At 42.4% G+C, this 26,344-nt stretch overlaps 1 protein-coding gene across 3 annotated transcripts; it reads right to left on the bottom strand.

Annotated features, from left to right (window-relative positions):
- Positions 1 to 1,130: 1,130 nt before the first annotated feature.
- LOC132823492 (H-2 class II histocompatibility antigen gamma chain-like) lies at positions 1,131 to 26,344 on the bottom strand. Of its 3 annotated transcripts, XM_060837412.1 has the most exons (10): positions 26,139 to 26,344; positions 19,503 to 19,681; positions 16,406 to 16,488; positions 15,012 to 15,074; positions 13,255 to 13,350; positions 12,126 to 12,252; positions 10,549 to 10,632; positions 7,647 to 7,841; positions 4,918 to 4,962; positions 1,131 to 3,024 (listed from the first exon to the last, which is right to left on the bottom strand). In XM_060837412.1, the coding sequence occupies exons 1-10, from the start codon at positions 26,237 to 26,239 to the stop codon at positions 3,017 to 3,019; spliced, it is 981 nt and encodes a 326-aa protein (XP_060693395.1). In that variant the 5' UTR covers positions 26,240 to 26,344; the 3' UTR covers positions 1,131 to 3,016. The 3 variants fall into 3 exon arrangements, with proteins under 3 accessions (XP_060693395.1, XP_060693397.1, XP_060693398.1); XM_060837414.1 differs by lacking the exon at positions 4,918 to 4,962 and having other exon boundaries at positions 26,139 to 26,342; XM_060837415.1 differs by lacking the exon at positions 7,647 to 7,841 and having other exon boundaries at positions 26,139 to 26,338.

The raw sequence follows: 26,344 nt of genomic DNA on the forward strand, positions 1-26,344 counted from the left end.
GGAGAGGGTAGATATATCGACGGAGGTGTTTTCCCAGGCTAGAAATGTCAGATACAAGAGGGCATAAGTTTAAGGAGAGAAGAGGCAAGTTTAAAGGAGATGTGTGGGGCACTTTTTTTTCAAACACAGAGAGTGGTAGGTATCTGGAACTTGCTGCCAAAGGGAGGTGATGGAAGCAGATACAATACCAACATTTAAAATAGGCATTTAGACACATGAACATGCAGGAACTGCAGATGCTGGAGATCCGAGTCAAAACGTATGGTGCTGGAAAAGCACAGCTGGTCAGGCAGCATCCAAAGAAATAGAGGAATACAGACCATGTGCAGACAGATGGGATGAGTTTACTATGCTGTCATGGTCAGCACAGACATGATGAGCCAAAGGGCCTGTTCTTGTGTTCTGTTTGACGTTTTATTTTGGAAGTTCTTCTTCAGTTTAGGATTAGGTTAAGAATGGATGAGTTGGACTGCAGGATCTGTTTCCTAGCTGTATGGCTCTGACTGCACCCTTTTTAATAATATTATCGAAAGATGCCAGCCCTTTGAGATCTCCCCAGTGTAAGAGCCATCACCAAGACACTCTCAGTCCCAGTCTGTAGCACACACCCTTCTATGCCCCTTTTCCCCAGCTTTAATCCTGTCTCATGTTTTAGGCTTTTGTCTCTCCATTTGGGTTCACAATGGAAATAATTTCTGTAGGTGCATTTTTCAAACCAGATGCTCCTTCCAGAGTTGATGACAAAAGGGAATTGCAAATGTGAAAAACAAACAGCAGCAGGAATATCGACAGGAAAAAGAGGTTAGTAATTTGATCAGATCTTCAAACAGGCATGTTGCACAGACACAATGGATTTCATTGTCTTTCTCCAACTTGGGTGGGCCCTATGTTTCCCCCTCAATGGTACGGGATTTGATGAGCTTGCAGATAAGAAGTTACACATTTTCTCCTTTGTCATGACAGACATGGCACATCTGCTTTGTAACTGGTAACTGGTTTTGTGAGTGATTAAGAACTTGCATGCAATAGGCATGAGGAGACATTGGCCCTTTGCACCCCACATTCTCCTTGGTGTCTGAGTTTCATTGTGTTATACAACAGCATATTGAAGAAAAGAAAGATCGAGCAGATTTTGTCAAGTCTTTATTCTCATTGCCTTGAAGATTTCATCTCTCTCGAATAGTTGCCTTTTCCCTGTGTACATGAATGTGTAGGAAGCAAAAAAATAGACAAAAGCACTGAAAAATTGGTTTGTGAATGGAAGTTTGTCATATTCCTGAAGGCTTCATCACATGACCTACTATTTCTATCTCCTCATTCAATGGTCACCCAACCTAAATGTCCATCTCAAATAACCTGTCCAAAAACTACCAGATTGGGGTGAGGCTTGAGTGTCAGTTGATCAGGACTTGTTACCCCCACTTCCACCAATAAAAAAACAAAACGGAAACAACATGTGGAATTATTTTGAAATTTGCCAATGGTTATTCTCCACCAATGTCCTGCCAATGAATCGCTCATTTTTGAAGGTTCCAGGAGATTTGGCAACCCTATCATTAAATCTTTTCCACTCACTATTCACACTCATAGGCCTTGATGATGGATTGAGGCCTTTTTGCTAGGCTCCAAGAACCAGGCAAAGACTTGACGTTTAATTTGAAGCCAGGCACTTCTATTGACCAAAACAGAACACAAGAACAGAATCCTCCCTTTATTGCAAAATATTTATCCCCATCTACAATTAAGCAATCACCATTGAGTTACAAATAAAAAAGATAAAGAAGCAATAACAGTTTTCACACGTTGCTTATAGACAATGACAGCTTTTAAAAAGTGATTGTGCATAATGACCTTCTGGTGATGGTCCTTCATCAGGATTATGTCCTTTTTGTTATCATTTGGACAAGGCTTTGAGGGAGAAGGGTTATGATGGTCAATTTAGTGATATATGAACACTAGCATAGGCTAGCGGAACTGAATGGTTTATTTCTGTTCTACATATTCTATGTAACCAAAAATCAGGTGCAGAGTTATAATGTGGGTGTTTCTGCAAGGTCTGGTGAAGGATAGCCTGGGAATATAAACAGATATCTTGATAAAAGACTCCAGCCTTTAATCATAAAAATATGGAGATGTGGGCAAAACGTCACTTCGCTTCAAAAAGCAAATTGCCATGGAATAAATTTCAAATACATTGCCTGCTTCTGAACCCAAATGTGGGTGATGCTGGCAAAGCTGACATTTACTGAGCATCCCAATTGCCACTTGAGAAAGTGTTGGTGATAATCTTCTTCTGTGGTCTATGTGATGATAATCCTGTCACTGCTGTTAGTGGGGAACTAACTAAACCAGAGTAAATGAATGATTTGGGGTTGTAATTCCAAATTGAAATGGATAGGCCAGTAGCGACAGGAGGATTGGAACTCATCAACAGAACACTCTATGAAGGGTCCCAACCTCACACTACTGTCTCATTTTGATTCTCTGCCATTGTTCTGCGTGTCAGCAGAAGTTTATCATTAATCTCAGGGCTCCATTGCAAAGTTATTTAATTTCCTTTGCAGCAGTCTAGATTTTGTTGGAATTAAATAGGTCCTGTGTGGCATTTTAAAATCCAGGTCTCTTGCACTTCGGAATTAAATTATTGACAAGCTTCAAAGACCTTGAAATTCATGAAACATCATCGGCATTGTCCTGCTATAACTTGGCAAAAGAACAGAACCAACTTCTAGGGAGGGGGGGGATGATACTGGATGAAATGGAACGTCTAGTGGAAGTAAGTCTCTTTTTAGGGAAGTGAGCAATATCAACAATTCGGGCAATTTGTTCCTCTCTTAAAAAAAATCAGTGAGGACAGGTCTTTAAGAAAAATGGAAAGTACATCAGCCAGATAAGGAGGTCAGCTCTCAATAGTTAGCGATCATACCCAAGGTTAATAAAAATCAGGAGTTGCAATTAATGTATGATGTCTGGAGTGAAGCTGGTCAGACTTTGCTTGCTTGTCCCCAGCGAGCTCTTAATTCACTGAAATGAAAAAGAAAGTTTACGTGAGTTTACAAAATTTCACCCAACATTTTGCAATTTCAACAATTTTCTTCACATCGCTTTCATCTGGATTCTGTACGAAGATTAGATTAGATTACTTACAGTGTGGAAACATGCCCTTCGGCCCAATAAGTCCACACCTACCTCCGAAGAGCAACCCACCCAGACCCATTCCCATACCTTTACCCCTTCATCTAACACTACGGGCGATTTAGCACGGCCAGTTCACCTAACCTGCACATTTTTGGACTGTGGGAGGAAACCATAGCACCCGGAGGAAACCCACGCAGACACGGGGAGAATGTGCAAACTCCACACAGACAGTTGCCTGAGGTGGGAATTGAACCGGGTCTCTGGCACTGTGAGGCAGCAGTGCTAATCACTGTGCCACCGTGCCACCCTTTTGTGAGACATTTCCAAAGATTCAAAATAAAGAAAGGCTTTAGGGTATCCCAAAGCACTTTACACCCAATGAAAAATCTTCAAAGTGCAGTCTTTATTAAAATGTAGGAAATGTGGCCGACAATATCTACATTAACAGCAAATGGACAACGAGTAAATATGGTTTTGGTGATTGACAAGTTGATGGATTAATTTAAGATAAATATTGGCTATTGGAAGAGGTGATGGCCTCATGGAATTATCACTGGATCGTTAACCCAGAGACCCAGGTAATGCTCTAAGGGACCTCGGTTCAAATCCCATCATGGCAGATGCGGAATTTGAATTCAATAAATACATGAAATTAAAAATTAATTCAATAAGTATTAGCCATGACGCCAGGAGTAACGCACTCCTTTAAGAAAGTGCTCAGTGAACATTTGCAGTTCACCTAAAAGAGCAGCTGGGGCATCCAACAGCAATGGAGAGAGTCCATTGAGATTTTGTGCTCAAGTCTCAAGCTTGAGATTCAAACACAATCATCCAACTCAGGGCCAATAAACCAACTCAATGAAGAAATGCAGATCCAAAACTGTCCTCTTTAATATTTAGTTTGAAACATATTCTAATTTCCCTTGAATACAATTTTCGTGAGCACATTTGTCCCTGGATGTATATTGTTGGCTCATCCAGGATTTGTCACTGATTGCAAATAGGTGCAGGAATAGGCTATTCATCCCTTCAAGATGAGTCTGTTAAAGCCCCTTAACTAGGCCACTTCAGAGAACACATGCAGGCCAAAACAGGTAAGGTTTAGTGAATAAGGTGGCTGTTTATGGTAATACATAGACAACTGTTTCATGGTCACTTTTACTGAGACAAACTTAATTCCACAGTCATTGATTGTATTTGAACAGTTCCCACTGTGAGATTTAAAACTCTAATCCCCTGGGCCTTGCACCAACCAGCTCAGCAATGTTATCACCTCTCCACCACCTGGACCGTACTTGCAAACAGAGCCACAAATCATAAGCAGAACAGTTCCCTTTCCTCTACCTGCTCACACCTCTCCATCACCACTCCCATTCAAGGACAGGCTAAATTGACTGGAATAAGAAGTATGAAATAGATCATTCGTTTTACTTCTATCTCTCCACCCTGGAGGCTTTTGCCTGAAATGTCGATTTTCCTGCTCCTCGGATGCTGCCTGACCTGCTGTGCTTTTCCAGCACCACTATGACTTAAACACTGAAATAGGTCGTTGTCTAAACAGGAACCAACAGAGATCGAGGAGGACGTGAGAAGTGGAAGGGAGGGGGTGGGTGGTGAGGGGAGTAACTGCAGACTGGGTCTTAGTGCAAGTAGAGATGTGGACAGCAGAGTTTTGGACAGGGTTTATGAGGAGCCTATACACAACTGGACTGCATATGGTGTGTCTATTCTATTCAAAAATTATTTCAGAAGCTTGTTAAAAAACCACTGGTTACTTACTTGCTGCCAAGCCAGACATGTTCAGATCATCTGACTTTCTAAAGCCTAAAGATCGAAATAAACCTCAATTAAAGACAGGCAAGAGGAAATTGAAAATAAAAATGACAATTTATTAAAGCTTTATTAAAATCCAGCCTGTCATAAGTAATTTTTTATGCACTTTGTACAGTTTAATCTTTGATAATGAAGGAGAGTTGACTGTCTTAATCTTGGATAGTGAAAGTTGGGCCGCTGTTTTAAGACGGAGTCCCTTTGGGGTTCCAGAAACATTGATTCGGTGGTTTCTCTGATGAACAGATACGAACGGGTATAGAGTACAGTGCAAATTAAATTGAAGGTTAGATTCTATTATAGGGGAGAGTGAATGTGGGAGAGAGTTCAATGGTTAGGCAAGGAATATTACACTGGCAAGTGGATATGCTTTGTGTAGGGGCAATACAAGTTTTCCATAAGACATAGGAGTGGAAGTAAGGCCATTCGGCCCATCAAGTCCACTCCGCCATTCAATCATGGCTGATGGGCATTTCAACCCACTTACCCGCATTCTCCCTGTAGCCCTTAATTCCTCATGGCATCAAGAATCTATCAATCTCTGCCTTGAAGATATTTAGCGTCCCGGCCTCCACTGCACTCTGCGGCAATGAATTCCACAGGCCCACCACTCTCTGGCTGAAGAAATGCCTCCGCATTTCTGTTCTGAATTGAACAGTCGCTCAGTCCCTGCTTTATTAATTTGCTCTTTCAGGAGCTGGTGCAGACAGACACAATGGACCAAAGGTCCTCCCTGCACATTGTAACTCTCTTGCAATTTTTGATTTATGTTCATATGATAGCGCATGTACATGGACACCGGCTTCTCCAATCTGGAGGGATGGATTATTAATGTAATTCAGTGACCTGAATCCAAATATCAAAGAATTGACAATTCAATTCTATCGAAGATCCAAATCATCCTTAAAGCCTTTTTTAAGATGTGCTGTATTGGTGGTCATTGCTGCATCAAATTAACAATTACTGAGCTCAGTGTCTAAGCGTTCTCACTCCTGATCTCTGTAGTTGACCTCTTCCTTCCAGAAGATTCCAATGTTTGGACCTTGTGCAATCCTGCCTTTGGGCTTAACTGAATTTGTATTCCACCTGAGGCCTGATCCAATTGAAAGGTATAAAATGATCTCAAAAGAATGAGGGGATACCATATAGAAATATATAAAATTATGAAGGGAATAGATAAGATAGAAGCAGGGAGGTTTGTTTCCAGTAGGGGATATAGCATCAAAATAAGGGGCAGCAGATTTCGGACTGAGTTCAGGAGGAACCTCTTCACCCAAAGGGTTGTGAATCGCTGGAATTCCCTGAGTAAAAAATGAATTCCCTGCCCAGTGAAGCAGTTGAGGTTATCTAATTGAATACTTTTAAGGCAAAGATAGATTTTTGAACAGTAAAGAAATTAAGGGTTATTTTCTTTATGGTGAGCGGGTAGGTAAGTGCAGCGGAGTCTACAAAAGGACCAGCCATAATCTTGTTGAATGGTGAAGCAGGCTCACTGAGCCAGATGACCCACTCCTGCTCCTAGTTCTTATGTTCCAGTTAAGAAAGATACAGCTTTTCTGCTGATGCCGAGAGGGGGGAGTTGGGGGTACATCGAAGAAAAAGAGGGAATCTAGTCTTTAAATTGGACACAGACCCACCTCATAGTGAAATTAAGCACAAGATCTTCACTCAAAGGGTTATGGAAATCGGGAACAACCTGGGAAAGTGATCTACTAGATCATTTGGGCCTAAACTAGATTGCTTTTAAATGATCAGGTGATCAAGAAATCTGGAGCAAAAGTAGGGAAATGGAGCTGAGGTACAAAGCATTAAGTAGGGGACAGGCTCCAATGGGCTTCATTCCTGTACTTATTTTATTCATTAACGTGAGCATTGCTGGCTGGGCCAGCATTTATTGCCCATCCCTAGTTTCTCTCTCTCACACACGCAGAGGGAGGGTTTTTGAACTATTGCAGCCCTTGGCATGTAGGTAGACCCATAATGCTGGTAGGGAGGGAATTCCTGGATTTTGAGCCAGTGACAGTGAAGAAACGGCGATATATTTCCATATTAGGATGGTGTGTGGCTTGATGGGAAATTTGCTGATAGTGGTGTGCCTGTTGTCCATATCCTTCCAACCAGATGATCTTGTCAGCTTGGCAGATTATTGAAAATATGTTGGCAAGTTGCTGAAGTACATCTTGTAGATGGTACACACTGCTGCGACTGTGTGTCGGTGGTGCAGGGAGTGCACATCTGTGCATGCCATACCAATGAAGTGTCTTGCATCATCCTAAATGCTGTTGTGTTGTTGGAGCTGCACTCATCCAGGCAGATGGGAAATATTCCATCACACTCACCACAGAATTCCCAGTTTCTGACTTGCTGTTGTAGCCACTGCACTCATTAACCCCAACGCCTGTTAAATTTGGGGTTATTAGTGACATCTATGGTGGGGGAAAACCATTGATGATAATGCCACTGAATGTGTAGGACTGTTGGCTGGCTCCTCTCTTACTTTAGGAGTTCTTGTGTAATCAGAGTGCTACTTGCCACAAAGCAGCCCAAGCCTGGATAGTGTCCAGGTCTTGATGCATATGAACACCAGCTCCTCCAATGTGTGAATTCATTCCCTCTGCCATGGAGGATTTTTACATCACATTCACGCTCTCACGTAGATTAAGAAAACTGAAACGTACTTTCGCAGGTTAAATTCTCACGAGTGGCTGTTCCAGTGATCTCGGTTCCATTCGGATAACAGCACCAGCAGTATCCTGTGCTTGGCCAACACTGTTTTGCCTCATAGTTTCCCATCTCATCACACTTGGGACGGAAAGCTCCAGGAACAACCTTGACTTTGTGACGTCTCTGACACTCTGTGTCCGTGCTGAGCACTGAACGAGGGAAGATAATGTTTGACATCACATTGATGTTTTTTCTTCACCCACACTCCTCTGCCAGTAGCCCCTCTTCAGGGTTTTAGAATTCTCACCACTCGTGTTTAACCCCAACCTAGCCTTTCCCCTTCCTCAGTCTGTGTAACCTCTGAGCGTACTGAAACTGCTGCACCCTCTCTCAGTCTGGCCTCTTTGTATCATTAATTACACCAATACTGTCAGCCATTCCCAAGCTCTGGAATTCTTTTTCAAAACCTCTCCAGCTCCTTCCCTACTTTGTTCTAAAAAGTTACCTCCTTGGCCCTGTTTGTTCTGCTAGGTCCTTGTGTTTCTGTGTGTCAAACAGTTCAGTGATGTACTTTGGGATGTTTTACTATATTAAAAAGGCATGAAGCAAAAGGTACTTTATTGTTGGTATTTTTATTCCCCCTGAGTGTCTATCAATGGTTGATGCAATTGGGTGATGCTACCGGAGCTGTGATTTGTAACCCTACTAATTCAGACATGTTCTCCAGTAAAAGAAGGGAATGGAATATTTGGACAGATGAGACCTCCTCCTTGAGGAGCTGTGGAGGTGTCAGTGTTGGACTAGGGAGGACAAGGTCAGAAGTCACATGACACCAGGTTATAGTCCAACAGGTTTATTTGAAATCACAAAGCACCTTAGTCCCAGCGCTCTGAAAGATTGCATTGCAAATAAACCTGTTGGACATTAATCTGGTGTCGTGCGACTTCTGACCTTGCACCTGTTAAGAAGGTATGCAAGTGAAAAGCTGTACCTTAATCACTCAAAAGAACCTGAAGAGACTCGATCCTTCAGAACAGTTGCCCTGCATAGAACGAGAAGATCAGACCTGGATTCAACAGACAGATTCACTGTGTGCAGCCTCTGGGCTGGCATGGAACATCCAACACTCACTTCGATTGTGAGATAAGCCTGCAGCGAGCTCTTCAAACCCATAGATTGCAAACCTATGGAAGTCTGGTGTTGAATAACAGAACAAGCTGAATTCACAGCTTAGAGGATTATGTGAGGGTACTGCAGAATACTGATATGGAATTTATTTTTCCCCAAGTGATACAGCTGGGTGCACACTGGCTGTGGGAGAAGATTCAAAGGTTGGGTAGGGTTTATGATATGGGAGTCAGTTCACAGGCTGTGGGAGGCATTTCATGGTTAATTGCTTTATTAGAGTGCTGCTAAATGTTTATATGATTCTATAATAAATGCAATGCACTGGTTCCCATTATCCAGAGGTCTGTAAAAATGAACCTTAGAAACTCAACTTCCAATTCCAGCTGGATGTTGGGAGTGCAGTTCACAAATAGGACATTGAAGTGAAAACAATGATATCAGTGTACGTGACCAAGAAGCTGTTGTGTTGTCCATAAACAGAGAAGCCTGCTGTGCTTACCTGGTCTGAGCCAACATATTACACCACACGGTTGACCTGAATTGTTCTCAGAAAGTGGCTCAGCAAAGCCTTCAGATTCTGCAAGGAATTTCTCATGGAGTGCAGGGATTCAAAGACAAAAGGTCAGCCATTACCTTAATTGATGACTCTTGCCACCAATGCCCACATTAATAATTAAATCAGACATCCTGCTCTGAGCGAGACTATTAGTTGGTTTAGAACCTTCCCCAATTTATCATTACTGCCTCAGGAATGGCCATGCCAGCTTGGCTGGGTGGTAGTGTAACCTCATGATTGAGCCGTGAGCTCTAAGATCAAGAGATCATTCTGTCCATCTGACGGTCCTCAAATTAAACCGACACAACAACCAGTTTTGTGCCCTGCATGTTCATCAGGACTACTTATCTACCTTTTCCTTAGATGCAATTGACCCAGCCTCAAAAACGTCCCAGTTGTAAGTATTCTCCTTACTCTACACCAAAAAAGGTTTCTCTTAACTCCATTGTGATCACTTCCTGCGGCTGGAGAGTCAATCATTCCTTTAAATCAATTCTTTAATCAAAAAAGGCAAATCTCGATTAAATCTTTGTTTTCTTATTTCTAATGCAGGGTAATCCCCGAGTCACATGTCTATCCTCATAGCCGGACTTATCCCCAACACTATTCTTGTGCATCCAACCCTGTACACCTTATGGGCTTTGGTTCAAAGTGTCACTGACTTGGCACCACACTAGTGAAGATACCGGTTAACCAGAGCAAGCATCAATTCTGTGGTGTTTTGACTGGTTGATGATGAATCAACAACATCAGACCTACACAAGGGAGAAGCCATCTGTTCCTCCCAGCATGTTAGCCTCTACTGTTAAGACTTAAAGTTACTCAAACTGTTTGGAAATTTTCTGAATGAAACCCAGTGCATTTGAACAAAAACAGGCTAAGGAGCCTGTTCCACAGATTCTGTACTCATACATCATTCAGCATCAAGTCTGACCTCAACTCATTCACAATCTATTCACATCCAAAGGGTTAAAAGCAGGTCCAATATCGTTCCAGCAGATTGGTTGGGAATGTTCTTCCTTGTGTGTATGCAGTCCCCTGGTTCTGGATAAATGGACAATCTGACTGAGCAAGTGCAAATTGTGATACCATTCCTAACTCTCTTCCATCCATTGGTGACTGCAATCTCCAAAGTGGGAGGGGCGGAGGGTGGATGTATACTCACTATACCCAGAGCGGTCCCTCCCAATCCTGCATTTGCTCTGGACTGAACACAGATTTTGAAGAGTTACCTATTTTTTCTTCTGGAGCTTTCTCAGACTCTGGAAGGCTAACCATCATCGGTTTCATCACGAAGCTGGAGTAAATCTTTTGCCCTGTTGTATACGGAAACAGAGGAGATTCAAACATACAGAAGTTAGAATGATACATTCACTACTGGTTGGAGACAGCAGCTTGGTACTGATGGGATTTGCTTACTGTCCCTTCCCACAGTACTCATAGCCTTCATCAGCTCCTAATTAAGTGAGCCTCATTTGAAGATTCTCAGAACAGTTTTCAAATCCCTGCATCCTTCCCTCTGTCTCTGCATGGCCTTACCCCTCCCCCACTGTGTCCTCATCCCTCCCTCTCCACAATTTACTCCAACCCCTCCTTGGACCAAAATTCCAGAATGTTCTCCATAACATCAGCACCTCTATCTTGTTCTTTCTCTCCTCCTCCTTGCCCCTAGTGGACATGTACTGAAGATGACTGGTGGAAGGATTATAATGAGGGTGGCGGTGGGGGTCAGGAATTCACTGCCCAGTTTAGCAGTTCAGGAAGAGACCCTAACCTCATTTACAAAGGAATGTCAATGTTTCCCCCAAAGTATTGGAACCAACAAGACAATAGACCAGGTTCCAGAAAGTGGGATTATAATGGGCAGCTGCATAACCAGACAATGTTGACACAATGGGCTGAATGGGCTCTGTGTTATAACTTTAACAGTCCTGTGGTCTTTCCTTATGAAAGTTTCCTTTTCAAAGGCCACACACTGATCATTGAGATAGAGAGAATTATTTACTTTTTGTTTTGAAAAAAAAATGAAGTTGGTTGAGGGACAAATATTGGCATTGGGACATTCAGGAAGAATTTCCTGATTTCTTTGGGATTTTTAATGGACTCCATGGAGACGACTCTGAATGCAGTTCATTAACAACACAGGTCTTTGGGACCTCCTGAAATTCCTGTATTTGTTCCTTTAGGTGTTCCCTACCAAGGTGAGCATTTGTTACCAATCTTTGACAGTCTTTTGATCTGAATAGCTGGGGAGGGTTAACAGCTAACCACATTGCTGTGGGTCTGGAGTCACATATAGGCCAGACCAGGTAAGAATTGCAGATTTCCTGCCTTAAGGACATGAGAACAAGACAGATGTATATAACAATTGATGGTTGTCATGACCATCATTACCATGATTACCTTTCGATTCCAGAGGTTTCAACTGAATTGAAATTCCACCTGTTCTTTGTTGGATCTGGCTCCATGTCCCTAGGGTACAAGCCTGGGGCTCAGGATTATGAGATTTGTAATATTGAGAGTTTGTTGTAACATGGATCTCTCAGGTGAAACCTATGTTCACTGATCCCAATTTCCATTTGTACAACAGATTGGTCACCATGTAGGCTACGTCATTAGTCAACATTGCAAAGCAACAGTGATTGTACCGCCAAAGATGTCCATTGCCTAACGCCTAGCTTTGATGTGCTATCAGAAGGTGAAACAAATCAGTGCAAGATCTTCATTCTTACTGAAGCACGCTGAAGGTGAGCCAGCTGAGAGATCACCCCCTTCAGGACAAGGAATGAAATACATGACAGTCACGTACCACTGGGTTGGGGTTGGGGTTCGGGTTCAGGCATTGGCTCGTGGTGGGGTGCGCTGGTTGTCGGCACAGGTTTCTTCTCTTGAATGAGCTGGAAAAGGAGCCAGTTTCGGAGCCAACTTTCGAAGTCCTGTAAACAGCAAAGATGCAGCAAATGGTCAGTTATTAAGGATTGGGAGTGGGTCATCTGAACCGGTTTGTGGGTTGACTCCAAGCGAGGGAATTAAATTTGAGTGCAACTGCAAAGAAAAAAAATAGAATGGTACCAAAGCTTTTTGCTCTGCACTCATCAGGAAAAATGCAAGAATGCCAAATTTCAAAGGGAACATCAATTTTTACAACTTGTAAAAAAAGTGTTGATTCGTTGGCAAGCTGACCCTAATTAATGTGAGCCATGGAGAATGTACCAGGGAATTAATGTCCCTCACAGATGCATTTAAATTTTAAAAAGGTGTTCCCTTCTTCTGGGGAGAGAGATCCAGGTGTCTGAATTTGTGTAGCAAGCACAAGGAAGCCATAGTAAGAGCATTACTGTGTTAGGAGTGTAATTTATTGAACAAGCCTGAGTGTTTTACAAGTGCTGTGCTATCACAGAACCATATTTAACACTCAACATTATGTTCTGAGTTTTGGTTTGGTTGAATACTATCAGTACTCAGTCTATCTTGAGCAGACAAAAGAATGTGCTGTCCGATATGATCTGCCAGTCATTGAGACATCAGTCTACACAGTTGGCATCACACAGGCACTAAAATTCATATAACAGCACTCACTTGTGGGGTCAGCCTTCAATGGACTGAATGGACTCTTCCACTTCCTACTTTGTAAAAGAATCCAAAATGCATAACATTAATAAGTCTAATTAGCAGGAGGAATTACATTCTGGAATTCACTACCACTGAGTAGTTGGGATGAAAATTATAAAAAGGAAAGCCAGACAGACTCCTGATGAATATTTATTAAATTTCTTAATGCACAATAATCAGTTTATTCATTTATATAACGTGGGAGAAAGAAACAGAAGGTTCGGGCTGGTAGGGTGAGGAGATATAGAATGAGAGGCAGCTTTGTGTGTAGAAGTCAGTATAGAAATGGGCCGAATGGCCTGCAGTTCAATGTCATCAACACTAACCTGCCATTCAGATTCAGTCATGCTGTCTCGCAGCAGGTCAAGGTTGGCAGAGAAAGTGCTGTTAAATTCTGGGATCTCCTTGGTTACGTTATCTTTCTGCCAATGAAAAATCAAGACAACGTCATCACTTGGCCGACCTTTTCCTCACCAGACAATCATTCATTCAATCATGCTAAAACCACATGCTAACATACAGACTGCACACAAATTGGAACTAGAGTCCATCAAGTTGCTTTTTCACTATGGATGGCAAAGGAGGTGAGAATGATCAAAGCCTTCAATACCTGGTGTCCTTTTTCGAGAATCACGGAATCCCTACAGTGCGGATAGAGTCCATTGGGCTCATCGAGTCTGCACTGACCCTCTGAAGAGCATCCCACACTGACTCATACCTACCTATTGGCATCACCCTGCATAACCCCAGACACTAGGAAATTTAGCATTGGCAATCCATCTAATCTGCACATCTTTGGATTGTGGGAGGAAACCCATACAGACAGATTCCAGAGGCTGGAATCAAACTTGGGTGCTTGGATATATAGAATTTTGAACAGGAAAGGAATTAAGGGTTACTATGAAGGGGTGGATAAATGGAGCTGACTCCATGAAAAGATTAGCCATGATCTTATTGAACAGCAGAGCTGACTAAAAGGGCCAACTGGTATACTCCTACCCCTAGTTCTTAGGTTCTTTTGTCCCTGGCTCTGTGAGGTAGCAGTGCTATATTCAGGTCACAAACGTGAGTGAGTGAGTTGGTGCTATAGAATTATTCAGCCCATTGGGCACATGTGAGCTCTCTGAAGGAGAGCTCTAATTTGTACCCTTTGCACTAACCATTCTCTTCCCCTGCAGCCATCAACATTTACAATATTCTTGAGCAATTTTTAAATTGCTAGATCAGCCCCAGTTGTGACATTGCAGCCAGTTCCAGACGCCAGACATTGGGAAGGATGCTAAGTTCCCAGAGAGAGGCCAGAGCAGAGATTTGCGAGAATGGTGTCAGAGGTGAACAGCATCGGGTATGTGAAATAATGGGAAAGCAGGGGACGGTCTCCTTCAAACAGAGATGGCCAGTGGGATATTTAACAGATCTTCACAATTGTGAATGGATTGTGTGGAGAAAACCGAAAAGTGGGGTGGAGCCTGGGGTCATTAATAGAGGACACAGTTTAGTTTAGATAAATTGGTATGAATACCAGATAGGGGATGAGGAGATTTAATAACCCAGTGAGTTGCTGGAATTCATGACCAGAATGTGTGGTGACAAATTAAATGATAAATGCTCAAAAGGATTTGCATTAACATTCAGGAGTAAAGAGTCACAGGGGTCAAGGGAAGAGCTTTTTTTAAAAAAAAATGTAAGTCACTCATGAGGTGATAGTGTCTCTGGCTAATCCATCATTTTATTACCATCCTTAATTGCCCTCGAGAAGCTGGTGATGAGTTGCCTAGAGTTGCTGCAATCCAGTGAGCTCAGAGACACCCCAAGTGCTGTTAGAGTTCTAACACTTCGACCCAGCAAGACTGAAGGAACAAACATATTTTCTCATGTCAGGATGGGGAGTGGAATTTGCAGAGGGTGGTGTTCCCATGTAGGTGATACCCTTGCTGCTCCAAAGTGTAGGAAGCTGGAGAAATGGGACTAATTGGATAGAACTTTCCAAAGGCTGGCATGGACAGTGGACTGAATGATGTCCCATTGTGCTGGAACTTTCTATAGCTTCACCATATCTTTGAAAAATTCCCTTCAACAATACCTTCAGCAGTTCCTCCACTTGTTCCAGCACGGTCAGGGGTTTGGCAGGAGTGGGTTTCGGAGCCTGTTAGAAGAGAAAAAAAATGACCGTTCACTTCCACGTTTAACAAACCATTATAAAGCACCCTCAAATTAACATTCCTGACAATGCCTTGCTCTGGTCTGGTCTACACGAACATAGGCATTGCAAGCATACACTGGCACTCCGAGGACGTTTCTCCATTCTGGGAGAAAAGGCCTCGGACTCAAATTCCTCTCCGAAGGAGATGGTAGCCTCAGGTTGCTGCTCCCAGTTCTAAGAAAACACTGCAGAGTCAGAGCTGCCACCTTTCAGTAGCCATGTTGAATCCAGGCTCTCAGAGGTGGGTGCAGAAGTTCCTACTGCATCCACTGCAGAGCTGCTCTCTGGTTAGGCCCCAATGGAAAACTGCAAATTTCTGGGTCATTGACAAACTCAATATCATGTTGACTGGTCATTTCAAAATGGCAGGTAGGATGACGTTTTCCATGCCCTCTCACCTTCTTCAAGTTCAGACACTGCCTCAGTGTTACCAACCCAACAACATGCCAGGTTTGGTATTCCCACACAATAGGAGTAAAGCCAGCCCAGCTGACTTGTGCCCCAAAAATTCCAACCCTCCAGCCTAGAAACTGGACTATTACAGCAAGTAATGGAACCATTTCTCACTCTACAAAGATCCATGCTCTCCCACTTTCCCAACCCAATTTCCGTGATTCCAGCTCACTATCCTGCTGGGATCCAGCATTAGTATCAGGGGTTATTTCCTGCGTCTTGCAGAGTCCCAGTTGAGGGACAGAGTTGGAATGCCAGTTGTGCAAATGCCACCTCACCAGCCTTGAAACTTGGTTTGACCAATGAGTGCAGAGGGCATTGGGGTAGCCATAGTGAATCATTAGCTGACTTGATGGGGACATGGACTGAGCTGGAAACTGAGTGAGGTTGTGGGAAGAAAGAATATGGAGAATTTCAAATTGAAAGCCAAGAAGCTAAACCAGGAGCCAGGCTGTGAGGGAGACAGAGGACATGAAGGCTGAAGAAGTCAAGTGGAGGAAGTCCTTCCAAAGTCACGTGGACCTCAAAATGATGAGCTTTCCTCCACTGCCTCCAACAGCATGTTCAATTCTTGGTTACTTTAAGCTTCCAGTGGGATTGGTGTTGGAATAGGCACCCAATATTAAAATTCTTGTATTGTGAAACACTTTATCCCATTCTCAGATCTATGTCCAACAGGTTGGTTCTGGAGATCAGTCTCTGCTTTCATGTTGGTCAAATTCAACAGTCAATGTTGTGCACAGAAAGATCCAAAAGAAATAGCATGAGACAACTGCAAGTACTAGTTCTAGGTTTTCTTTAAGCCCTCTAGTGGACATTACCTTTGGATGTTCTGCATTTGGGTCAATATAAGCAATGGGCATGTCCATCATCATGGGTCTGAAATGGATCATTGGCTTAGGTCCTGGAGAAAGAGAAGACAGTGAAATTTTTATTAGTACGGCTTAGTGACAGCATGAAAGGAAGATCGGGGATTGGGTGTTGGTCTGTAAAGGGAGCTGCAAATGGGGTTCAGAAAGATGATACACCTGGCTTTCTTTCCCAATTTTCCAGGACTTTCCTGCCCCCGCACCATTTTCACATGATCTCCTCATGGGTCAGAAGGGCCTTGGTTATAAAACAGAAACTGTTCTTCTGCATTTGGGATCTATTGTGAAGGCCGGAGGGGAACGGTATTGCCTCCCATGCAGTATTTTCATTTCAGTAGCCCCCAAAAAACAATCCTCCTTGGAACACTGGAGAAAGACTGCCAAAAAGTTATCTGGAACATGCTATAATATTAAATATGTCCATCTATTCAAATTCACAATGAGATACCACACTGTAATATTGATACACTTTTAATGTACTGACTGGTTATGGGGTGTACTCTGTAACAGTAAATTTTCCACAAATCGGTCACCATTGTATCAGTATTAACCTGCATTAAAGCCTTTTTGGTCAAATGGACAAAGTACTGTAATGCATTTAACATGTGAACAGATGCATTGGAATATCATCCTCATCTTAGTTGGCAGTGGGATTTAAATACACCAGACATTTCTGACCAGAAAGAAAATTCTAAGGACTTTCTTCTGTCCTTCATTGACAGATGCACCATTGAAAGCACACTGTCCGGGTGCATAATGGCCTGATACAGCGACTGCTCTACCCAGGACCATAAGAAACTACAGAAGGTGGTTCGCACAGCCCAAACCATCAAGGAAGCCGACCTCCCATTCATGGGCTCCATTTACACAGCTTGTTGCCACAAAAAGGCTGCCAAAATATCAAGGACCCATCGCACCCCAGTATTGATCTCCTACAACCTCCTCAGTCAGGCAGAAGGTACAGAAACCCGAACACACACACCAGCAGGTTCAGGAACAGCTTCTTCCCAGCCATTATTGAACTGATGAATGGACACTAACTTCAAACAATGTTTATCTTGCCAAGCACACACCCTGTGCAATGTAACCTGTATGCCTCTTTTTCACCCTATAATCTGTGTCCTTGCTTACTATGAGCTGCCTATACTGCTCATAATCAAAACTTTGCATTGTACTAAAGTACATGCGACAATAAATAAATCAAGTCAAGATATTTGGCATTGAAATGCAAATGAAACAAATCTATTATTTCTATTTTAGTCTTTGGAGCTAGGATTATAGTTGCTGTTGCCATTCTGAATTGAGGAATCTGATAGAGTCCCACATTTTTTAAATCCCTCCCCTCGATACTCCAGAACAGACACGGACTTGAAAATCCAAGCTTTAGGTGGATTATGGAACCTGATGAAACACAAAGCTTGTGATTTCAAATAAACCCGTTGCACTATAACCTGGTGTCATGTGACTTCTGACTTTAATCTCAGAAGCTTGCAAGTTATTCCTCTCCAATATCCATTTGACTTTGGAAATTTCTGATATAAATCGGATTCCATCACCATCATGGGTTGGGAGTTCAAGATCATACCTCCTCACACTCCAAGCTATTTCATATCCGGTGACTACCTGTAACCAGAAGAGGAGAAACGGAGGACCAACCTAATGGGAGTTTTAAACACTAAAAAGTTTGGTAGGGGAGAGTGTGTTTGGAGAAAGTGAGGACTGCAGATGCCAGAAATCAGAGTCAAAACATGTAGTGCTGGAAAAGCACAACAGGTCAGGTGGAATTCGAGGAGCAGGAGAGTCGACGTTGCGAGCATAAGCCCTTCATCTCAGTTGATTCAACTTGCCAGAAGGGGGTGGATGGAAAGTCATGATTAAAACCAGTAAGAAGAAAATTAAAAAATCACGAGAAATTCTTCAGGGGGAGAAGAAATTCTTTAGAATTAGAATTCAAATTATTTGTCATGTGTATTTTAACATTAAAAATACAATGAAAAAAGCTTTCTAAGGTGCCCTACCATGGCACCTATAAATGACAGAAGTCATGATAAAAACTGTGTTGGGCAACATGGTGGCAAGTGGGTGGCAGTGGCTAGCACGGTTGCCTCAGCGGCAGAAACCCAGGTTCAATCCCCACCTCGGGCAACTGTCTGTGTGGAGTTTGCACATTCTCCTGGTGTCTGCGTGGGTTTCCTCCGGGTACTCCAGTTTCCTCCCACAGTCCAAAGATGTGCAGGTTAGGCGAGTTGGCCATGTTAAATTGTCCGTAGTGTTAGGTAAAGGGGTAAATGTAGAGGAATGGGTCTGGGTGGGTTGCTCTTCGGAGGGTCGGTGTGGACTTCTTAGGCCAAAGGGCCTGTTTCCACACTGTAGGGAATCTAGTCTAATCTAAAAAACACAAGTTACAAAAATGAAGCAAAATTAAGTAAAATAGCATACCCAGAGAATAGGGAGGATGTGGAACTAATTGCTGGATAAAGAGACTTGGCTCATGGTGTTGACATATTTAAGAGGAATCTAGATAAACAAAGTGATGGACAAAGGAATAGAGGGATACATTGATGGGGCTAGATAAAGAGCCAGGAGGAAGCCTGTGTGCAGCATAAATATTGGGATGAATGCTCAGTTTTCAAAGTCTGGGCCACCATGTCATATCAAAGCACTTAATATTTCTTCCTAATTATGGGCTGAAAAGTGCTTTCGTTATCAATAACCCAATTAAATCTTCTCAACACTAACTGCTCCAAATAAAGAACAGTCCAACTCATCCATAATCACCACAAACTCTCCATGGTGACTATCGGAACACAAGTGGGTGTCCCCAATGGACTCAGCTGGAGGTTCTTGCTAAATCAAATTTGGGAATCGTTCTAGTTGTAGAATTAGATTTACAATTGCTGACGTGGTCTCCCTCAGTCTATTCACTGACTGGCTCTTTGCTCACAGCCACCCAACCCCCAGCTCTCAGATTGGTTTAGAGTTTAGACAACAACAGTTAGTTGGTAAACGGGAGGGGGGGAGAAGTGGGCGGAAAACAGGATGTACATACGGATTGGGTTCCGGCTTGATGAGTACTTCTGCTCGAGGCGATTGGTGGACTGTTGCAGGTGGGTTATCTTCTCCTGCTGCTTCAGCAGAAACATGACGCTGACAACTTGCCCGGCAATAAGCATGGCCGCCAACACGGTCACACCACCCCAGAGGACGCTCTTGGAGCAGGTGCGGCTGCTGAAATATAGAACAATGAAGGAATATCATTAATGCCAAGTTGAAAGAGGTTGCCAAAACTCTGTCTGGATACATGTTCTGCGCTTTCACTATGTGACTTTCCAACTCCTCCCATGGCTGACCATCCCATAACCTACTCTTCTCACGTCCAGTTGGATAGTCAACAGATTCAGTCTTGCTGGATTGGTTGGTTGTTGATCGTTGACCATGGTCTTTGCTTCCCCCTTACCATAACTACCCCTCCCATTCCAAACCCATAAATCTCACAACACTCATTTAACTGCTCAGTAGAAGTACTGTTTCAGTAGGAGACGACCATTGGTTGGAGAGGCACATGGAAGATAATACAATGAAGGGTATGTAGACTATTCTGATCTTAAAGTAGGATAAGAGGCCAGCACAACATTGAGGGCCGAAGAGCCTGTACTGTTCTATGTATTTTCTGTGTATCGAACCTGCTACACCATTCAGTGACTGATCATCATCATCATCATCATCATGTGCTGTTTTTCCACACCATCCCCATTGACAGGTTTCTAAGTGCCAACGATGAAGAGGTCAATCTCTTTAATGCTCCTTCTGGTTGTTCCTTACGTTGTATAGGAAAGGTCAGGCTTAATTTCCATCTGTTCTCCATGGATGGTTCTGAATGACCCTACTGAGGTCCCCTCTTTCTAAGTTACCCCAAACATTTTTTCCCCCAAACTCAGTCAGCTGATACGAGGATCAGTTCCTTGGCCATTGTAATGTTTTGATTCTAGGACGGTATTTTTAAAAGTGATATTAGTTCTCAGAAGGTGTATATCACGTGAAAAGGTGACATTTCTTGGCCATCCCTAATTGCCCTTGTTGAACAATTGAGTGGATCGATTCTCCATTTTGGAGAGCAGTTAGGAGTCCACCCTATCGCTGTGGGTCTGGAGTCACATGTAGGCCACACCAGGTAAAGATGGCTGATGTCTTTCCCTGAAGGACATTAGTGAATCAGACCACAAGATTTTTATTTAAATCTGACAATCTGGTAGGTGTACAATCACAGCAAGTGAGATTAACATTTTATCCCAAATATATTTAGTTAAATGAATTAAATTTTCCCTGTTGTGCCGATCTGGGCTTTAAACCGACATGTCCCGAGCAGTTGCCCAAGTCTCTGCATTGTCCCTATAATGTAACCATTATAACCTATTTTTTCACTGAAGTGCAGGAGTTGGAGAGATGATATTATGGAGGTTTTAAAATCATGTGAAGTATAGATAAAATGAATGGTCTTTGTGTTAATCTTGCCCTACAACCCACGAGTTAAGTTTACTCATCTCAATCTCTCCCCATTACTCCCGTGATGTTTGGCGAATGGCTGTTCTCCCCTGCTTCCCCTATAAAACCTTCAATAATGATTATTGAATATGTTCTCCCAAATGTCATCGTCAAAGTTAGAAAATTCCAACGGGAATTGCCCTAATTTGTGAATTACAAGAGAATTTGATAGATTCATATTGTGCTTCCAGAATTCTGACTTTTGTAGATCAAACAAACATCAGAAAAAGTCCCAAAGATTTTTTACTCAGCAGAAGCAAACAAGGGTTAATAATCACGGTGGTTAAAAAAGATGGTTAAAAGGGCAATTGATTGCAGTAACAATGGACATTGGGCACTCAATATTGCCATTTTTATCTGTGTAAAAAAATGTGCATCATCTCTGTAATACTCCAGGCGATCTTTTTCCTTCAACAAAACATGGGACAGTGGTTAAGGTGATAGGAGTGGTTAAGTGGTTAGCACTGCTGCCTTGCAGCACCAAGGACCCAGGTTCAATTCCAGCCTTGGGTGATTGTCTGTGTGGAGTTTGCATGGGTTTCCTCCCACTGTCCAAAGATGTGCACATTAGGTGGATTGGCTGTGGGGAATGCACAGTCCTAAGGATAGGTCATTGGGCAGTGGGTCTGGGTGTGGACTGGAAGGGCTGAATGGCCTACTCCCAGAGCGTAGGGATTCTAGAAGCCTAGGTGAGTTGTGGTGCTAAAGGAGGCAAAACCGTGGAGAGATCGGAACAGCAGAACTGATCATTTGAAATATTTCTGTAACTGGAACATGCTGAGAGAATTTCTGGATGAACTGATTACACTAATGATGCAGATTTATGATAAGAAAAACGTTCACAAACTGACACGGAAAACCCCTCCTGCCTCAAAGTGAAACCGTCAGGAATTCTGGAAAATTCCACTGGCTTTCATAGCCAACAATAGCTCAAGTGATTCAAGGTCAGTGTAAGGATTCTTTTCTGGCCCGTTTTCACCCAGTTGGTCACACTTGCAGGAGAACTAGGAATATTCACCCTGGTTTCTTGCTCAGTATTTGTTGACCCTCACCAAGATACCTTGACCAAAAGCCTCAGGATTGGGCTGACTAGCTGACTTCTGTTCCTGCACTGAACTTAAAAACTGTATATTTTGTTGAGAGCGAGAGAATGTAACACCAGGCAATGGCAAGAAAATAATTTCATTATTGTGAACAATCCTGGATAACAAAAGGAACCATAATGGGCTCTCCAGTCACATAAGTGTTGAATTAACCACCAGCACTCACTAGGCAATAAACAGTAATCTGCGAATGGATCACTCCTCCGTTATAAGAGCATGGCATGGCAGTAAATTAAAGTGGAAACAAAGCAGGTTTTGTGATCTGGTATAATTAGATCTATTGTTCACCCAAGGCAGAACCTGAGAATTTACTCCAGCACAGTTAATTTACAAGATTATTTTAAAAATACTTGAACTGTTTCGTGAATCTCTACAACATCTTATAGCAGCAATGGAGTCTATTCAGCCCATCGGTTGTGTTGGCTCTTTGAAAGAGCCATCCAATTCAGTGTTGCTCCCCAGACTCTCCCACCCTGTTAGTTTGATTGCTGTACATTTATAAAGGAGGATGAACAAAGGGATTGCACAGTCAGATGTGAACTCAAAATATAGGGCGAGTAGGGGAAAAATATCAGTAACACTTGCGAATGGCATAAAATGGCCCAAATTATTTTTGTGTACCTCAAAATGGAGCTCAAGAGTGACCTGTATATTCATTTCCTAGTAGGTGTTACTTGTTCTTCCCCTTGGGGGAAATGATTTCTGTTGATTTCACCCTTTTCAAGATTAAAAATTACACTTTTTTGTTTATTAATCTTACTGGATGGCCGAAAGGAAAAACCAGTTAAACAATTAAATTGAACATCCTGATCTAACTCCTCTGGTACACATGATAAAAGGTCCCCTACATTCATTTCAAGGCATGATTGTGTTTATTCTTCCCCCTTCTGTAGGTAAGTTATTTACTAAACATTTCATAAACTTCTCAGGTTTAATCATTTCTTTGTTCACCTCCTGGCTAAACAGCAGCCATTTTGGTGACCATGGAAACACCACCTTGGCACTATTCCCCTGAAACAGTTCCCAAACAAAGTGATTCAATTGATTAGTTAAACGAAAAGTAATCTGTGGATCGTACCTTATATGAGACTGCTCCACAAGGTTCATGGAATTACTTTCCAGCTCTAACTGAGCTGAGATAACTCAAAAGAACCTTCTGACAATAGAAGAGCAGCCATTTTGTTTGACAGTGGGAGCAAAGCTGATAATTAGGAGTGTACTACCATTAACTCTGATTTTAACCACCTGCATTCTTGTTAATAACTGAATCCCTGGTTTTAGTTTAAACATTAGCCAAATCAGAAGGGAGAAAATAAAAGAGTTTTAGGAAAGTAGTGAGTTGCTAATCACATCCTAACCTGTGCATAATACAAACCAAATCTAATCTAAAAGTAGACCCCTTGCACTGATGATCAAAGATCAATATTTACCCTCCAAAGTCAATTACAAGATTTGTGACCCCTTAATATAACTCCTCCAAACCACATCTAATGCTTCAATAACTTAACTCTGCAATGTTAAACAATGATGAACGGATGTACCAAGATCCATCCAGATGTTGTTGGACAGTGAATCCTTCAAAGAAAACACTTGTTCAAACATTTAAACTGGTTGAATGCAGACAATCATTTGTACCTGTTTCAAATGCATAGCAGCTCAAGACATGACAAAGCATTTAACACCCAGAAGGTTAAAAAGATACAATAATAAAAAAGCTCTGACACCTTAGATTGAAAAAAATTCATATTCAGCTAAAGATCCTGCTCCTGGCCAATGCCCACAGTAAGTGTCCTTTGTGTGTGGGTGTTCTGTATCTGTGTGCATGATTGTTTGTACATGTGTGTACGTGAGCAAGTGCACATTTACCTGAGAGTGCATGTTCCTGAGTGTCAGAGGGTATTAGTGTGTGACGATCTGTATCTGTGTGTCTGAGAGAACGTTAGGTGTGTGTAAGGTGAGTGAGCCTACATGTGTTGGAATTAGTGTGTGCATGGTGAGTGCGATGGAAATGGCACACACTGGTCTGGAGTCCCAGTTGAAGATAAACAAACAAATGTCCAAACCAAAATCAAATCATTTCCACCCCAGAAAAAAGAAAGCCAAAATAAAATCAGATGAACAGGACAGCCTGGTCAGCCTGCCTTCTACAGTTCAGAATGGAGCTTCATTACAAAGGATGTAGTGCTCCCCAGACATGGAGCCAATATTTCATTGCTGGGATGTTTAAAAACTGTTTGTCACCTCTGGAAAAGATCCATTTGTTCCTTCTGCTCATGTTCAGAACTGAATTCACTTCAACACCTCTCAACCATGGTCATAAGTTGGAAAAAAACCCTTCCCAAGAGTATATTGGAGGAGATAGAGACAGGATTGGGAACCCTGAAAATATTAACAAGAGCCTGGCCGAATGGATCAGAACTGAACCAATTCACTGCTCAGCAGCGACTCCTGGCGGAGGGACTGTTTGTGGGTCTGAATGTAATTGAGTGTAAAGTTGGCAGCCAATAACATTGCTGCAAATGTGTTGCTGGTCAAAGCACAGCAGGCCAGGCAGCATCTCAGGAATAGAGAATTCGACGTAGCCAATAACATTGAGAGAGCCAAGACCAGGGATTGGTAATGACTGGGTAACTCAGCCGCACCAATTTTTTTTTAAACCCTCTTCTCACTGGCTGGTTTGATGTTGTATGAAAGGCAAAGACCTAGAGACTGAATCACAAAAGGACTCCGAAGTTTAAAGTGACAACATTGTGAAAGAGCAAAAAAATCTAAACTCAGATCCCAGCTCGAACTAATTGGATTCTGTTGTTACCCCAGTAGGTCCCACGTACTGTCATTAAACAGACAGAATGATTTATTTCACACCAAGAGTCGAGCTGCTATTTGTGTAGCAACTGAACCACCCAGAGAAAACTGACGCTTACAAAATCAGTGACAGGTTCTGGGAGTAATATATAAAAATACAAGAATTACAGGTTACAGAGAAGGATTTATGCATGTACAATGATTTTTGTGAGGTCTTTTTAGAAGTTAGTACGGTAGAACAGGCAGCCACGATTGAAAAAGAGTAAGATTCCACAAGCAGTAATGTTATAAAATGACCAGCTCACTTTTAAAAAGAAATTGTACGCACAATGTTGTTTGAGTGATAATTTGACTAGGACAATTGGTTTTAAAATACAAAAACAAAATTACACAGCTACATGAGGAAAGTGAGCAAAAGTCTACATAAAGATCCCAGCTAGAACTTTAGAAATTCCGATTGAGCTACTGTTATGACTCCCATGCGTTTGACATGAACAGTCACTCAACCCGAAACGGTGACTCTGATCTCTCTCCGCAGACGCTGCCAGACCTGCTGAGCTTTTCCAGCAATTTCTGCTTTTGTCACTAGGGACAACTCCCCTGCTCCTTCACGATCAGCTACATTTACCAGAGAAGACAAGGGGATGTTTTGTCTTAATCTTTTGCAGTGGAACACGCCATCCGGATTTGGAACGAGATCACAATTCCACATTGTCACTGGGTCAAAATCCTGGAATTCCCCTAGAGTTTACCTGCACCCCTAGGACTGCAGTAAGGCAGCACACCACCATCTTCTCAAGTAAGAATTAGGGACTTCCAGCATTTGCTGGAAAAGCCTGATTTTATTTATTAAAACGTCAATTTCTAGCATAAGACTAACCCTACAACATGCTCAAGAAGGTTTTACAGACTGCGCACCTTTCACGCCTCTGACTCCAGCAAACAGAGCAAATAATGGTTATAACACTCCAGATGATGGAAATCTGAAACAGATACAGAAAATCCTGGGAGATACCCATGAGAGAGAAAAAAAAGTGAATATTTCCTGCCCGATTTAGTTCTTATTCAGAACTTAGTACCTGGATCTGAGTTATACTAGATTTGGAAACTCTGCTCCTACTGGGCTACTCTGGCAAAGGAAGTCTTTATAAATCTCTCAGCAGCAAACAATTCCACAAAGAATTTTCTTTCATATCATACATAAGACAGAAGGGTTGTCTAGGATTTAATCTCACCTCCGGCCGGTAACAGTAGCACTAGCTTCCACATTGGAGTGGCTGGCGATATCTTGTTGAGAATTGTTCAGCAAAGAGCTCTGCTGCTCGTCGGCTGACATGGTGAGCGATCTCCTCAGAGCTGAGCTGAGCTAGCTACCTGCACCACTAAAGACTTCACCCCACTGCTCACAGAGAGCTATATGGGGCAGGTTGATCAGGGGATG

This window comes from Hemiscyllium ocellatum, chromosome 16 (assembly GCF_020745735.1).
Source record: "Hemiscyllium ocellatum isolate sHemOce1 chromosome 16, sHemOce1.pat.X.cur, whole genome shotgun sequence".
In the NCBI taxonomy this organism is placed as follows: domain Eukaryota; kingdom Metazoa; phylum Chordata; class Chondrichthyes; order Orectolobiformes; family Hemiscylliidae; genus Hemiscyllium; species Hemiscyllium ocellatum.

Bases quoted from the DNA above. Each gene is read 5' to 3' on its own strand.
- LOC132823492 (XM_060837412.1), bottom strand. From the start codon at position 26,239: ATGTCAGCCGACGAGCAGCAGAGCTCTTTGCTGAACAATTCTCAACAA. The intron at 19,682-26,138 runs GTGAGATTAAAT...TCTATATTTCAG, and splicing joins GCTACTGTTACCGGCCGGAG to CAGCCGCACCTGCTCCAAGA. The intron at 7,842-10,548 runs GTAACTCTTCAA...TCCCTCGTTCAG, and splicing joins AGCTCCAGAAGAAAAAATAG to TGCTCAGCACGGACACAGAG.